This window comes from Nerophis lumbriciformis, linkage group LG18 (genome assembly GCF_033978685.3).
Source record: "Nerophis lumbriciformis linkage group LG18, RoL_Nlum_v2.1, whole genome shotgun sequence".
NCBI lineage: Eukaryota > Metazoa > Chordata > Actinopteri > Syngnathiformes > Syngnathidae > Nerophis > Nerophis lumbriciformis.
In genome coordinates, this window is record NC_084565.2 from 9,160,128 (window position 1) to 9,176,986 (window position 16,859).

The 16,859-nt window shown below is 40.9% G+C and overlaps 1 protein-coding gene across 1 annotated transcript in view; it reads left to right on the forward strand.

Moving 5' to 3' along the window:
* Nucleotides 1-16,859, forward strand: part of pank4 (pantothenate kinase 4 (inactive)) — a 38,810-nt gene that overhangs the window by 18,301 nt on the left and 3,650 nt on the right. The window contains exons 10-18 of the mRNA XM_061977619.1: nucleotides 1,717-1,872; nucleotides 5,600-5,712; nucleotides 10,890-10,977; nucleotides 11,126-11,277; nucleotides 11,360-11,415; nucleotides 13,402-13,451; nucleotides 13,536-13,640; nucleotides 16,577-16,677; nucleotides 16,742-16,810. Coding sequence (XP_061833603.1) covers nucleotides 1,717-1,872; nucleotides 5,600-5,712; nucleotides 10,890-10,977; nucleotides 11,126-11,277; nucleotides 11,360-11,415; nucleotides 13,402-13,451; nucleotides 13,536-13,640; nucleotides 16,577-16,677; nucleotides 16,742-16,810 — 890 coding nt within the window. The remainder of the gene's footprint in view (nucleotides 1-1,716; nucleotides 1,873-5,599; nucleotides 5,713-10,889; nucleotides 10,978-11,125; nucleotides 11,278-11,359; nucleotides 11,416-13,401; nucleotides 13,452-13,535; nucleotides 13,641-16,576; nucleotides 16,678-16,741; nucleotides 16,811-16,859) is intronic.

A 16,859-nucleotide genomic window follows, 5' to 3' on the forward strand; every position in this document is an offset into this window, starting at 1 on the left:
GGAAGGGGAGGTGCTAACTTCCCACTTGCATTTTGTGTGTAAATGACTAATTTTGGTGAGTTAACAATTTTGCACTGCAGTTTATTTAGTTAATAATAACTTCATAACAGTCAGTGTTTCCCATATACTTGTGGCCCACCACAGTTACATTTGGAGAGCCACAGAAAAAAGCGCATTATAATGGGACTGTCGGTAGCTTGTAGCTCCCCACCCACACGGTTTGGTGCCTCGTCTGAGCTGCTGTGACTTAGATTACCGTAGTAACTAATTAGATTACCATAGTAACTATCTACCGCTGCACAAAAGGAAACAGACACCCGTAAGTCAATTCATGTTGTGTTGTTTAATAAGGTTTAAAAATGAGGTAATGTCGCATATTTCTTAAGACAAAGACCAAAAAAACTGCAGTACACACTAGGGTTGTACGGTATACCAGTATTGGTATAGTACCGCGATACTATTGAATCATATTCGGTACTATACCGCCTCTCAAAAGTACCGGTCCACAACCCCCCACGTTCTCGTCGTCGTCGTCACGTTGTGTCATTGCTGGTTTACGAGCAGAGGAGCATGTTGGGCAGCGCACGCACACAGAGTACTTACAAGCAGACACAGTGTGTAGACAGAAAAGGGAGAATGGACGCATTTTGGTATAAAAAGTCAAGATAAAGGTGAAGTTATAACACTGAAACACCCTCAGGAAGAGCTGCTTTAACACATGGCTAGCTAGTTAGCAGCCAAAGTCCAGCCACAGTCTGCAGTGTTGTAGCTACTTCTAAATCACTAATCCTTGTCTCCATAGCGACAAACAAAGTATGTTTCTTACAAGTATTATTATCACTGCAGGACAAGGAATAGCTAAACATGCTTCACTACACACCGTAGCTCACTGGCGTCAAAATGTAAACAAACGCCATGGGTGGATCTACACCTGACATCCACTGTAATGATACCAAGTACAGGAGCGTATCTAGTTGATACTACTATAATTACGTCGATATTTTTAAGCATCACAACATCTTCTTTCGTTTTTATAAAATTCATATTATGTTTATAAAGTCAGTAAATATGTCCCTGGACACATGAGGACTTTGAATATGACCAATGTATGATCCTGTAACTACTTGGTATCACATCCATACCTAAATGTGTGGTATCATCCAAAACTAATGTCAAGTATCAAAGAAGAGAAGAATAAGTGATTATTACATTTTAAGAGAAATGTAAATAGAACATGTAGAGAGAGAAAATAAGCAGATATCAACAGTAAATGAACAAGTAGATTAATAATCATTTTTTACAGTTTGTCCCTCATAATGTGTTCAAAATAATAGGTGTATAAATGACACAATATGTTACTGCATACGTCAGCAGACTAATTAGGAGTCTTTCTTTGTTTACTTACTTTCTTTTAGTATGTTTATTTAAGGACTAAATTGCAATAAGAAACATATATTTAATGTACCGTAAGATTTTTTGTTAAAATAAAGCCAATAATGACATTTTTTGTGGTCCCCTTTATTTACAAAAGTATCGAAATAATTTTGGGAAACACTGACAGTAACATAAAATAAAGGCAACAATTGTAAGTCAAATTGGTCAGAAATTGAAGACCTGTAGTTGTTGTTTTTTTTAAAAATTATTATTGTTTTTTTTTTAGATCCCTCAGGTTGACAGAGTGCTCACATGTCCCTTCTTCTCCGTGTTGTGTTCCAGTTTGACATGCTGGAGATGGACCGGCTGGAGCGGCAGCTGGTGAATCTGTCTCTGCTGCAGAACCCCTCGTCTTACATCCCCGACACGGTGGACCTCACAGCGGATGCCCTCGCCCGCGAATACTGGCTGGACTGCTTCGAGGAGGCGTTAGACGGGGTGAGACGTCACCGCATGCTCTTTGCGTCTGGATTTGGCTTGTAACGTGACTAGAACATATTTGACAAGATGATATAAATGTCATTGGTTAGTTTAAAGCTGCATGGTCCCGAATGGTGTGGCTCGGACTGGGAATTGATAAGATTTTTCCGGTTTCGATTCTGGTTAACGATTGGGTTCCTTAACGGTTCTCTCATCCATTCTTATTTGGGGGAAAAAGAAAACAAACAGGTGCATCCTTTGTGTTCAGTTTAGAGGTAACATGACTTTACAAAGCCTACCTTGAGGTCTTAGGAGGCACATACGCCGCTCCCAGTCTGTGGAAAGCTCTCCCTGACCACCTGAGGGCACCACAAACTGTTGATGCTTTTAAAAAAGGCTTAAAAACCCTTATTTAAAAAAAAAAAAAAGAAGTTTTTTTTAAATATATGCATACTAGTTTTAGCTATTTGGCTGTTCTAGTTTTTATTTTATTTTTATTTTTTTTTTTTTTTATTATCTTTTTTATTATTTTTATTTTTTAATACACTGTAGCACTTTGAGGTTGTTTACTCAATGTAAAGTGCTTTTTACAAATAAAATCTATTATTATTATTATTATTACAGAAAAAAATATTTTTGAAAATAAATATGAGAAGTAAATATTCTTCCGGAGGATTTAACAAAATAAAACATATTTAGGAATTACACAAGAATGTGACATTTTAAAAACTTTTAAGAAAATATACTGGTGTAACTCGAAAAATTTTAATGGTCCGTTTAGATTTACAAGGTGAAACTAATGTACGACACAAGCGCATAACATGCAACTCACAATATATCAAGTCTTGATTTAATTTTGATGATTATGGCTTAAACCTACAATTGAAAATCTCAGAAAATGGGGGTTTTAAAAAAAACTGTAAGCCATGATCATCAAAATCATAACAAAGAAAAGCTTGATTATAGCTCACTTTGCATGTAATAAGTTATCACATATTAGTTTCACATTTGAAGTGGAATTGCTGACATGAATGGACTTTTACACGTTATTACAATTTTTCAGTACCACTTGTATAATATAATGACTGAGTGAAAATGTGGTTGGAGGAAAACATGCATTTTTCTCTGACTGCAATTGAACATTCACCTACCGAAAATCAGGAGCACTGTGGCAAATTGGTGCACGATTTTGACCGCAACCACAGTCACTGCTCGCTGACATTCCTCGTTCCTGGCCTGATTGCACTCTTCCCTGAGAAGCTAGCGGTTGCGAGTACTGACCGCCTCGGAGCCACTAAGAATCTGTCTCTCACGCTCATTAAATGAGACTGCATTCATTTCCATTTACCAGTTAATAGCACTAAGATTATAGACGGTGGTACTTAGTACATGTTGTATTTATGCCAGATGACTGCTGCTCGGATGTGATTGGAGCGGTCCAAAAACGCAAAAATTCAGTTATATAATATAATGACTTGGTTTTCGGCCTGGTCGTGGAACTGTGGACCAGCTCTATACTCTGGGCAGGGTCCTTGAGGGTGCATGGGAGTTTGCCCAACCAGTCTACATGTGTTTTGTGGACTTGGAGAAGGCATTCGACCGTGTCCCTCGGGAAGTCCTGTGGAGAGTGCTCAGAGAGTATGGGGTATCGGACTGTCTGATTGTGGCAGTCCGCTCCCTGTATGCTCAGTGCCAGAGCTTGGTCCGCATTGCCGGCAGTAAGTCGGACACGTTTCCAGTGAGGGTTGGACTCCGCCAAGGCTGCCCTTTGTCACCGATTCTGTTCATAACTTTTATGGACAGAATTTCTAGGCGCAGTCAAGGCGTTGAGGGGATCTGGTTTGGTGGCTGCAGGATTAGGTCTCTGCTTTTTGCAGATGATGTGGTCCTGATGGCTTCATCTGGCCAGGATCTTCAGCTCTCACTGGATCGGTTCGCAGCCGAGTGTGAAGCGACTGGGATGAGAATCAGCACCTCCAAGTCTGAGTCCATGGTTCTCGCCCGGAAAAGGGTGGAGTGCCATCTCCGGGTTGGGGAGATCTTGCCCCAAGTGGAGGAGTTCAAGTACCTCGGAGTCTTGTTCACGAGTGAGGGAAGAGTGGATCGTGAGATCGACAGGCGGATCGGTGCGGCGTCTTCAGTAATGCGGACGCTGTATCGATCCGTTGTGGTGAAGAAGGAGCTGAGCCGGAAGGCAAAGCTCTCAATTTACCGGTCGATCTACGTTCCCATCCTCACCTATGGTCATGAGCTTTGGGTTATGACCGAAAGGACAAGATCACGGGTACAAGCGGCTGAAATGAGTTTCCTCCGCCGGGTGGCGGGGCTCTCCCTTAGAGATAGGGTGAGAAGCTCTGCCATCCGGGGGGAGCTCAAAGTAAAGCCGCTGCTCCTCCACATCGAGAGGAGCCAGATGAGGTGGTTCGGGCATCTGGTCAGGATGCCACCCGAAAGCCTCCCTAGGGAGGTGTTTAGGGCACGTCCGACCGGTAGGAGGCCGCGGGGAAGACCCAGGCCACGTTGGGAAGACTATGTCTCCCGGCTGGCCTGGGAACGCCTCGGGGTCCCACAGGAAGAGCTGGACGAAGTGGCTGGGGAGAGGGAAGTCTGGGCTTCCCTGCTTAGGCTGCTGCCCCGGCGACCCGACCTCGGATAAGCGGAAGAAGATGGATGGATGGATGGAATATAATGACTGAGTGAAAATGTGGTTGGAGGATAACATGCAACTTTTCTCTGACTACAATTGAACATTCACCTACTGAAAATCAGGAGCACTGTGGCAAAGGGTGCAAGCTTTGGACCACAAACTTAATCACTGCTCACTGACATTCCTCGTTCCTGGCCTGATTGCACTCTTCCCTGAGAAGCTAGCGGTTGCGAGTACTGACCGCCTCGGAGCCACTAAGAATTTGTTTCTCATGCTCATTAAATGAGACTGCATTCATTTCCATTTACCAGTTAATAGCACTAAGTTTATAGAAGGTGGTACTTAGTACCTGTTGTATTTACGCCAGATCACTGCTGCTGGGATGAGATCGGAGCGGTCCAAAAACGCCGAAATTTAGTTACCGTATTTTTCGGAGTATAAGCCGCACCGGAGTGTAAGTCGCACCTGCCGAAAATGCATAATGAAGAAGGAAAAAAACATATATAAGTCGCACTGGATCCTGGCCAAACTATGAAAAAAACTGCGACTTATAGTCCGAAAAATATGGTATATAATATAAGGACTAAGTGAAAAAGTGGTTGGAGGAAAACATGTAACTTTTCTCTGACTACAATTGAACATTCACCTACTGAAAATCAGGAGCACTGTGGCAAATGGGTGCAAGATTTTGACCAGATCGGAGTGGTCCAAAAACGTAAAAATTCAGTGATAGTTCTTGCAATAGCAACTTGCGATTTTTACAAGTAGCGCTGTTGCAATCTTTTTTGTAAAATGTAGCCAAACTTTGGAGTGTCTTTTCGATCGGGGACCATGTTGCTGTCTGACGTCACTACTACTACTACTGACGTCATTCCCACTCACTGGAATGATTAATTAATGGAATTGTTTGACAAAGTGGCAAAGGATTCCAAGGAACCGGTACACTGGGAACCGGTTCTAATAAGTTCATCACATGGCAGTTGTTGGTTTCTCTGCGCGACCTTGCAAAGCACCCAAAACAAGCTACAGCCACACTAAAAAGCAAAGCGCACGCTTGACGTTCTGTCGGCCCATGAGTGTTCCTGTCGTCCCGAGCAGGTGGTGAAGAGGGCGGTAGCAAGCCAGCCCGACATGCCCGAGTCGCTGGAGCGAGCTGAGAAGTTCCGTCAGAAGTACCGACACAAGCTTCAGACCCTGCGCCACCAGCCCTTGTAAGAAGTCCGACTCTCACCCGCGCCTGCATGTTTTCTGTTGTAGTTCTACTTCATCCCCGCTTCTCAATGTCTCCATGCTTTGTGATGACCAGGTGTTAACAAGGAGCAGAATAGAAAATATGTCAACTAGATGATACATGCAGTTGTTTAAAAAAGTAAATGCATTAGAAATAGTAATAATGTTAATGTCAACTAAAACTTATTTCATTAGTTAGTTTTTATTTTCAGTCAGACCATTAAAGTAATAATAATCAAACAAAACAAAATAAAAATAAGAACTATACCATAGCGTATACCATGTTGTTCAATCAACTGTGCCAAATTAGGCATTCCTTTTTTCTCATTTACTTCAGAATACTGATTAATTAACTCAACTAATTCACCAAATCAGGGGTGCCCGCACCTTCAGTAGGTGAGCTACTTATCCAATGACCAAGACGAGGTAATCTACCTCATTCATATATATATATATATATATATATATATATATATATATATATATATATATATATATATATATATATATATATATATTTACACAACGTGACAACTTCACTGCTTTTGGCTTTTGTACACACACACACATATATATATATATATATATATATATATATATATATATATATATATATATATATATATATATATATATATATATATATATATATATATATATATATATATATATATATGTGTATATATGTATGTGTGTATAAGTTACCCATGTCTTGGGCACTAATACACCTCCATACCATCACACTTGCTGCCTCTTGGACTTTGCGCCTATAACAATCCGGATGGTTCTTTTCCTCTTTGTTCCGGAGGACACAACATCCACAGTTTCCAAAAAAACAATTGGAAATGTGGACTCGTCAGACCACAGAACACTTTTCCACTTTGCATCAGTTCATCTTAGATGAGCTCCGGCCAGTGAAGCCGGCGGAGTTTCTGGGTGTTGTTGATAAATAGCTTTTAGCTTTGCATAGTAGAGTTTTAACTTGCACTTACAGATGTAGCGACCAACTGTAGTTACTGACAGTGGTTTTCTGAAGTGTTCCTGAGCCCATGTGGTGATATCCTTTACACACTGATGTCGGTTTTTGATGCAGTACCGCCTGAGGGATCCGTAAGGTCCGTAATATCAATGCTTACATGCAGTGATTTCTCCAGATTCTCTGAAACTTTTGATGATTTTACGGACTGTAAATATATATATATATATATATATATATATATATATATATATATATATATATATGTATATGTATATGTATATGTATGTGTATGTGTGTGTACAAAAGCCAAAAGCAGTGAAGTTGTCACGTTGTGTAAATGGTAAATAAAAAGAGAATACAATGATTTGCAAATCCTTTTCAACTTATATTCAATTGAATAGACTGCAAAGACAAGATATTTAACATTCGAACTGGAAAAACCTTGCTATTTTTTGCAAATATTAGCTCATTTGGAATTTGATGCCTGTAACATGTCTCAAAAAAGCTGGAACAAGTGGCAAAAAAGACTGAGAAATTTGAGGAATGCTCATCAAAGACTTATTCGGAACATCGCACAGGTGAACAGGCTAATAGGGAACAGGTGGGTGCCATGATTGGGTATAAAAGCAGCTTTCATGAAATGCTCAGTCATTCACAAACAAGGACGGGGCGAGGGTCACCACTTTGTCAACAAATGCCTGAGCAAATTGTTTAAGAACAACATTTCTCAACCAGCTATTGCAAAGAATTTAGTGATTTTACCATCTACAGTCCGTAAAATCATCAAAAGTTTCAGAGAATCTGGAGAAATCACTGCATGTAAGCATTGATATTACGGACCTTACGGATCCCTCAGGCGGTACTGCATCAAAAACCGACATCAGTGTGTAAAGGATTTCACCACATGGGCTCAGGAACACTTCAGAAAACCACTGTCAGTAACTACAGTTGGTCGCTACATCTGTAAGTGCAAGTTAAAACTCTACTATGCAAAGCTAAAAGCTATTTATCAACAACACCCAGAAACTCCGCCGGCTTCACTGGCCCGAGCTCATCTAAGATGGACTGATGCAAAGTGGAAAAGTGTTCTGTGGTCTGACGAGTCCACATTTCCAATTGTTTTTTTGGAAACTGTGGATGTTGTGTCCTCCGGAACAAAGAGGAAAAGAACCATCCGGATTGTTATAGGCGCAAAGTCCAAGAGGCAGCAAGTGTGATGGTATGGAGGTGTATTAGTGCCCAAGACATGGGTAACTTACACATCTGTGAAGGCACCATTAATCAGTGTTGGGTTAGTTACTGAAAACCAGTAACTAGTTACAGTTACTAGTTACTTTATTTCAAAAGTAACTCAGTTACTAACTCAGTTACTTACACCAAAAAGTAATGCGTTACTGTGAAAAGTAACTATTTAGTTACTTATTTTTTTCTCCTTTTTTTTAAGGCTCCCATTAATGCCCTTTTAGCCTTCGTTTCAGTACTGTTATGGCACTGGAGAATAATACAATGTGTTGATCAACTTGACATGCATTTGCATCACTGAACTCTGCTAAGCAATGTGGTCTACATACAACACACAAAGACAAAGATATGTTTCAAAGGGCCAATTTATTTCAGGCCACAACAAATTGACAAAACTATTTTAAATAGCTGCAACATAACATACATAAGTAACAAACCGCATAATAACAACATAGCTGTAAAGCTGGCGTCACCCAAGGAAGGCACACATGACATACACAAAGCCTAATCAGGCATTTTTTTTCTCTCAAGGAATTGTGAAATAAAATCATGTATTCAGGAGATCAACACTGTAGTGAAGCCCAGAAGACTCTACACATTTCCCCAGTTTTAGTTTAGAGAAAATGAAAGATTGGCCTGGCCCACTAGCATCCCTCTTTATGTTTGTGAACTTTATAGTCTATACATTTAGAGTGATGTGATAATCAAACACTCTAGAAGTCTAGAATGAAATAGTATATAAGAGAATTGACAGTGTGTACCTTCAATGATGAGCAGAGGCAGAGTTTGGAGTGTTTTCTTTAGCTCGCTTTCCATGTTTATGTACTCACTGTCCAGGTACTTGGAACATGTTTTCTGTGCCATTTGTTGTTTGATGCCGGTATCATGCTATTTAGCTGCCAGAAAACGGGTGACTCCACTGTAGAAATAGCCTGCATGTCTTCTAGCACATATGCTGCAATGGCTCTATCAATGTTGTCCTGGCTAGCAGTCCCTCCGTTAAAATCCTTAGGTGGAGGTGAAGTGGCATCGGAGTCTGTGTCTCTCTTTACTAGCTTCGTCAAAGCATGTTGCTTATGTGGCGTGGCGAAGTTGGGAGAGTGGCCGTGCCAGCAATCTGAGGGTTACTGGTTCAATCCCCACCTTCTACCATCCTAGTCACGTCCGTTGTGTCCTTGAGCAAGACACTTCAACCTTGCTCCTGATGGGTCCTGGTTAGTGCCTTGCATGGCAGCTCCCGCCATCAGTGTGTGAATGTGTGTGTGAATGGGTGAATGTGGAAATAGTGTCAAAGCGCTTTGAGTTCCTGAAAAAGGTAGAAAAGCTATACAAGTATAACCCATTTACATTTATGTAGCTGTTTCAGCAGATTTGAATTGCTGTTTTGGGCAGTATTCCCGGGTGCGGTCACTGTTGCTACTCACTGCTCCCCTCACCTCCCAGGGGGTGATCAAGGGTGATGGGTCAAATGCAGAGAATAATTTCACCACACCTAGTGTGTGTGTGACAATCATTGTCACTTTAACTTTAAGTAGATGGGATCTTTGATCCAAGACACAACTTACATTTAACTAAAATGTTATTTTCTTTGTGCTCGACAAAAGAAAAGTAGTGACAATGTCTCCATGTAACTCGACTTCTGGCTTCGCCATGATGTCTTTTTAGTTGTTATGAGAGTAGCGTGTGTGTGTGTGTGTGTGGCCCTTTAAGAAATGACAGCATGTGAGGTGAGTGACGTCAGTGAGTGAGTGGGCGAGAGAGGTGAGGGAGCGCAACAGTGGATGCGTGCAGGTGCTCTAGCTTGGTGGATGGCTGCGTGCAAGACACCAATAAAGTCACAAAATTGCAACAAACCGCCGGCCTCGTCATTCACCCTCGAGTCCGGAGCTGTAAAGACCCACTGCCGGGTAAAGTGAAGGGTGTTAGCCCCGAAGTACATAGGCCCTGGAGGAACGTCTCCCCTGCGCTCCGCTCCTCGGTCGAGGAAAGCACGCCTTTTCTTTTCCTTGTGAGACAGAAGGACGACACTTCTTCTGTTTCTAGCCGATACTACATTAAAAAATAACGTAAAATAACGCAGTAACGCATCATGTAGTAACGGTAACTGAGTTACTGGATATAAAAAAATAACGCGTTAGATTACTAGTTACCGCCGAAACTAACGGCGTTACAGTAACGCGTTACTTAGTAACGCGTTAGTCCCAACACTGCCATTAATGCTGAAAAGGTACATACAGGTTTTGGAGCAACATATGTTGCCATCCAAGTAACGTTACCATGGACGCCCCTGCTTATTTCAGCAAGAAAATGCCAAGCCACGTGTTACAACAGCGTGGCTTCATAGTACAAGAGTGCAGGTACTAGATTGGCCTACCTGTCTCCCATTGAAAATGTGTGACGCATTATGAAGCCTAAAATAGCACAACGGAGACCCCCGGACTGTTGAACAACTTAAGCTGTACATCAAGCAAGAATGGGAAAGAATTCCACTTCAAAAATGTGTCTCCTCAGTTCCCAAACGTTTACTGAGTGTTGTTAAATGGAAAGGCCATGTAACACACTGGTAAAAATGCCCCTTTGCCAACTTTTTTGCAACGTGTTGCTGCCATTAAATTCTAAGTTCATGGTTATTTGCAAAAAACAAAAACAAGTGTGAACATGAAATATGTTGTCTTTGCAGTCTATTCAATGAATATAAGTTGGAAAGGATTTGCAAATCATTGTATTCTCTTTTTATTTATGAATTACACAACGTGACAACGTCTCTGGTTTTGGGTTTTGTATATGGTTTATCTTTAATGTTTTCCAATCCCCCCCCCAAAACACAAGTAAAATCTCCTTGGGTTGAAAGTCTAAGTGGCTCCTGTATCAGAAAGCAAATATTTTGTGTGTATGTTTTCTCTCTGGCTAACGCAGAGTGCTTTTCTTCTCACCCAGTGCTTACGGATCCCTCACTGTCAGAAGTCTGTTAGACACGCGGGAACACTGTTTAAATGAGTTCAACTTCCCTGACCCCTACTCCAAGGTCTGAGCGCAAACTGTCCACCACAAATGTTTGCTGTGTTTCATGGTTTCACCTTCATCCTGTCACACGCTCCTGTCCCATCACACCTCATTCAACACGCCTTTTTAGCGTCAGCCCACACTTCACAGCCCGCCGGGTGTGTTTGCAGATCAAGCAGAGGGAGAACGACGGCGCTCTCAAGTTCTACCAGAAAGCCGTGCAGTCTCTGGAGGCGCTGAGCTGGGAGGAGAGACAGTTTGCGCTGGTCAGGGGCGTCCTGGCCGGGAATGTCTTCGACTGGGGAGCCAAGGCCGTGTCCGAGTGAGTGGACTTGTTTCCTCCTGGCTTGTAACAACGCAGGAAGGTAACCTGCCGTGCGTTTATGTATCCTTGTCATGTGCAGCGTCCTGGAATCCGACCCCGAGTTTGGTTTTGAGAAAGCCAAAAGGCAACTGGAAGGTATCTGCACGCATACTCATCTACACTGCAAAAAGTTAGTGTTCAAAAACAAGAAAAAAAACATACAAAAATGTGTGCTATTTTATCCAATCCACTTTATTTATATAGCACATTTAAACAACAAAAAATGTTTCCAAAGTGCTGCACAACAATATTACAAATAATATTAAAAACAATAATCAAATATTATCCTTAGCTCCACCAATGACTGAATAAAAACAAAAAATAAATAAATATAGAACCAATATAAAAAAAATATGATTAAAAACGATTTTAAAGGGAAAAACCAATTACAACAGTAAATAGAAATCAAAATTTATAAAAAACACAGAGGACCACACAACTCACGTAGTGTTAAAAGCCAAAGAACTAACTAACTTTTACTTGAACTAAAGAAAATGATCTGCCAATAGAACAAGAAAATTTGGCTTGTCAAGACTTTCCAAAACAAGTAAAATTAGCTAACCTCATTACCTTAAAATAGCTTAAAATAAGTATATTCTCACTAATAACAAGTGCACTTTTCTTGGTAGAAAAAAAAAAGAGACCTTTTTGCTCAATATGTTGAAAAATTTTCTTAAATGAAGTAAATGCTAGTGCCATTATCTTGACATAATGATATTACATTTCTTGAAAGCAGCAAACTTATACTAAAAACTAATTTATTGTTCTTAATGGAAAGGCAACAAGGCAAGCGCTTGTTACTCTCGGGGTCTCCTAGCCGCTCAGGCAAATCATATTGTCTAAAAATGCATTTTTCCATCGACAACATGACATCATCGCGCCAAATGCGTGCTCTTTCAGTCAATTAGTGCGCATATATACAGCCCGGCCCCCGGACAAAAATTTAATTTTGAAGAATTTATCTGAATGTGCATGAACTATTCCTGTTCAAAATTGTTATAAATGTTAAATGTTTAAATATTAACTGTCCGTTTACTGTACTGTGCCAACTGTACTACTATATGAGTACCTATTTTCTATTGTTTCATTGAAAATAAAACAGCATTTGGCCGTCATCTGTTTTAATTATGAGACACAATTGTGTCAAAGTCATGATTTTTTTGTTCATGCTTGAAATAAGAAATGATGACTTTAAAAAAGTAGTTATATACTTGTGAGTGTTGATGACACAGCTTTGCAACACTTGATATTCTAGTTTCAAGCATGTTTTACTCAATATAGGTCATCAAATCTCAGCTGTAATATCTTACAGAGATCATTTAGGACCAAAACACTTAAAACAAGTAAAACAAGTAAAACACTCCAACATAAAATCTGCTTAGTGAGCAGAATGATCTTATCAGACAGAAAATAAGCAAATATCAGCCTTATTTGACATATTTCATCTTACTTAGATTTCACTTTTTGCAGTGTAGTACATGTAGGGATAGGTACCAAATTTGGTACTTTTATAGCAGACGTAGTCAACTGGCGGCCAGCATGTGTGATGGTATGGGGGTGTATTAGCGCCCAAGGCATGGGTAACTTACACATCTGTGAAGGCACCATTAATGCTGAAAGGTACAGTGGTGGTCAAAAGTTTACATAGACTTGTAAAGAACATCATGTCATGGCTGTCTTGAGTTTCCAATCATTTCTACAATTCTTTATTTTTTTGTGATGTAGTGATTGGAGCACATACAAAAAACATTCATGAAGTTTGCTTCTTTTATGAATTTATTATGGCTCTGCTGAAAATGTGAGGGTCAAAAGTATACATACAGCAATGTTAATATTTGCTTACATGTCCCTTGGCAAGTTGACCTGCAATAAGGCGCTTTTGGTAGCCATCCACAAGCTTCTGCTTGACCACTTGACCACTAAATTGGTGCAGTTCAGCTAAATGTGTTGCTTTTCTGACATGGACTTGTGGGTGTGTGTTTACTGTATTTCCCATGTAATGTACCTTATTTTCAAATGCAAATGTGCGATGTACGATCTCGTAGTGTTAAACCGAAAAGACAAATGTTTTTCTATTTTCAGAAAGACCCTGGCTTGTTGATTCATACGACCAGTGGTTCCGCAGACTTAAGGTCAGTTATTTGTCTTTTCTTCCCCAAACATGGCTGGGATGTTGCTGCTGCCTTAACACAATCCATCCTGCTCGTGTCTTACAGGGGCGCCCTCACAAGTGTGCCTTGTTTTTCGTAGATAATAGCGGAGTGGACATCATTCTCGGGGTGATGCCTTTTGTCAGGGAGCTTCTCTCTCGGGGCACGGAGGTAAGGCCAAGAATCCCTGTGTGCACACCACATGGGTAAAAGTATTGGGACACGCCTCAATTACCTCGGGGTCCAGATTTTCCACAAGAGAGGGGCCCGGTGCCCACTCAAATATTAATAATAATAGATTTTATTTGTAAAAAAAAAAAAAAAGCACTTTATATTGAGTAAACAATCTCAAAGTGCTACAGTGTATTAAAAAAAATTATAAGATAATAAAGAAATAAATAAAAATAAAAACTAGAACAGCCAAATAGCTATAATTCGTATGCATATATCAAAAAAAAAAAGGCTTTTTTAAAAAGAAGGGCTTTCAAGCCTTTTTTAAAAGCATCCACAGTCTGTGGTGCCCTCAGGTGGTCAGGGAGAGCGTTCCACAGACCGCGAGCGGCGGAGCAGAAAGCCCGGTCTCTATTAACACTGAATTAGTCCTTTTTAGTTGTGATTTTAACAGTATTCAATACTTATATTTAGCCTACTTACAGTTTAACAGGAAAAACCTTGTCAAATGATATGAAAATCAATGTTGTTTTATAAAGGCTTAGGTCAGGCTGATTACAAAAATAGAACTATACAATTGGACTATAAGGCGCACCAGATTATAAGGCGCAAAGTTGATGAGCGGGTCTGTTCGGGTCTATTTTCATACACAAAGCGCACGTGGTCATACTATGATTTATTTTCAACATATAAAAGACTTCCTTATGGTCTACATAACATGTGACATACTACACCACCTGCTCAGTGGCCTAGTGGTTAGAGTGTCCGCCCTGAGATGGGTAGGTTGTGAGTTCAAACCCCGGCCGAGTCATACCAAAGACTATAAAAATGGGAGCCATTACCTCCCTGCTTGGCACTCAGCATCAAGGCTTGGAATTGGGGTTTAAATCACCAAAATGATTCCCGGGCGAGGCCACCGCTGCTGCCCACTGCTCCCCTCACCTCCCAGGGGGTGAACAAGGGTGATGGGTCAAATGCAGAGGACACATTTCACCACACCTAGTGTGTGTGTGACAATCATTGCTACCTTAACTTTAACTTATGGTGGTTCTTTGGTGAAAATGTTGCATAGGTTATGTTTTACAGATCATCATCAAGCCGCTTTCTGACCGTCTCTTAAGGATGCGCCATTTTTTGGGCAATCTTATTTACGTGCCTCCACTTTGACAGCGTCTTCTCCCTGCCGTCTGTGTTGTACCGGCAGTTTTTGGCGCTTCCATAGCGAGTCTACTTCGAGATATAAGTCAGAACTGTACGCTACTTTGTATTAGAAATGGCAACGGCGGAGTATGAATGCCCCACAACAAGAGGAGAGAGAAAAAGGAGCTTATCCACTACAATGGCGGACGCAAATACACATCAGCATGCACTAATAGGTAAGAAAAGTTGGTTTTGCATAATATTGCGTAACAAAACGCCAGATATTGTCTCCTAAATGGGGTCCTTATACACACACACCATAATAATACCATATGTTGAAGCACAGTACGTCTGACTATTGTAGCCGTAATGCTCCGAAAATCCATCTAGCGGTGCGGCTTCGTACTAAAATATTTTGACAGATTATTGAGCACCGTGTGCAGTGTTCTATTTTCTAATTGAAAAATCTAAATTTTGGACTTGCTTGCTAACCTGTACTTGCTAGCGTCATTTATTGAACAGGTGTCAACCTGCAGTCCACACGTATCTCCTATGTGTGACTGCCATCTACTGGTCACACTTATCATTACATCTTGTATCACAAAATCAGCCAGTAAGCACAACCAATATTGGAACACACACAAGGCGCACCGGGTTATAAGGCGCACTGTCGGTTTTTGAGATAACGAAAGGATTTTTAAGTGCGATTACACCGTGCTGAATGAAGTACATTCTAATGCAATGAATAATACATAAAAATAACATGAATATTTCTAAATAAGTACAAACCCCAAATCCAGTGAAGTTGACACAAGTGTAAAAGCCAGCATGTGTGATGGTATGGGGGTGTATTAGTGGCCAAGACATGGGTAACTTACACATCTGTGAAGGCGCCATTAATGTTGAAAGGTACATACAGCTTTTGGAACAACATATGTTGCCATCCAAGCGACGTTATCATGGACGCCCCTGCTTATTTCAGCAAGATGATGCCAAGCCACGTGTTGCATCAACGTGGCTTCATAGTAAAAGAGTGTGGGTACTAGACTGGCCTGCCTGTAGTCCAGACATTGAAAATGTGTGAAGGCTAAAATATGAGAAGGGAGACTGTTGAACAACTTAAGCTGTACATCAAGCAAGAATCGTAAAGAATTCCACTTCAAAAATGTGTCTCCTCAGTTCCCAAACCTTTACTGAGTGTTGTTAAAAAGGAAAGGCCATGTAACACACTGGTAAAAATGCCTTTTTTGCAATGTGTTGCTGCCATTCAATTCTAAGTTCATGATTATTTGCAAAAAGAAAAATACGTTTCTCAGTGTGAACATGAAATATCTTGTCTTTGCAGTCTATTCAATTGAATATAAGTTGAAAAGGATTTGTTGTATTCTCTTTTTATTTACCGTTTACACAACGTGACAACTTCACTGCTTTTAGGGTTTGTAAATAAAAAAGTGTAAGTGAAAATTCAGCACTTAAGAAACTTCTCTATGACTTCTTCTGTTTGTTTCATTACTGCCACAAGTGGTGGAAAAGTGTATTACAACTGAGTGCCGGGGCGCTCATGAAGAAACACTGAATTCCCAAGTTTGTAGGAAGTGTTGTTGGTGTGGAAGAGCCTCATCCAGCCAGCACTGACCTCTGACATATTGTACAAGTTCTTCCCAGAAGAAACAGGCGGAATTGATACCAGATTTTTATGAATGGTTCATTCCTGGAGGTGTTCCGGCACCATTTTATTCAACCAGTGAGTTAAACTGAAGTGTTGACCGAATCAGACCTCCGGTTCCTCTCTCCAGGTTGTCCTGGCCAGCAATTCGGGTCCGGCTCTAAACGACGTCACAAACGGAGAACTGCAGATTCTGACGGAGAAGATTGCCGCCATGGATTCAGTCATCCAGTGAGCGAGTCTCCACTCCATCTTGGCCGTTGTTTGTTATCATCTCCCTACTTTTGTCCTGCAGGGCGGGGCTGCGGGAGGACCGGTTGACTTTGATCCCGAGCGGTTCCAGTTCTCCCTGCTTGGACCTGAGGTGGGTCATTATTCGGAAGGTGCTTGTCCAGACTCCCAACCCCCTGCTC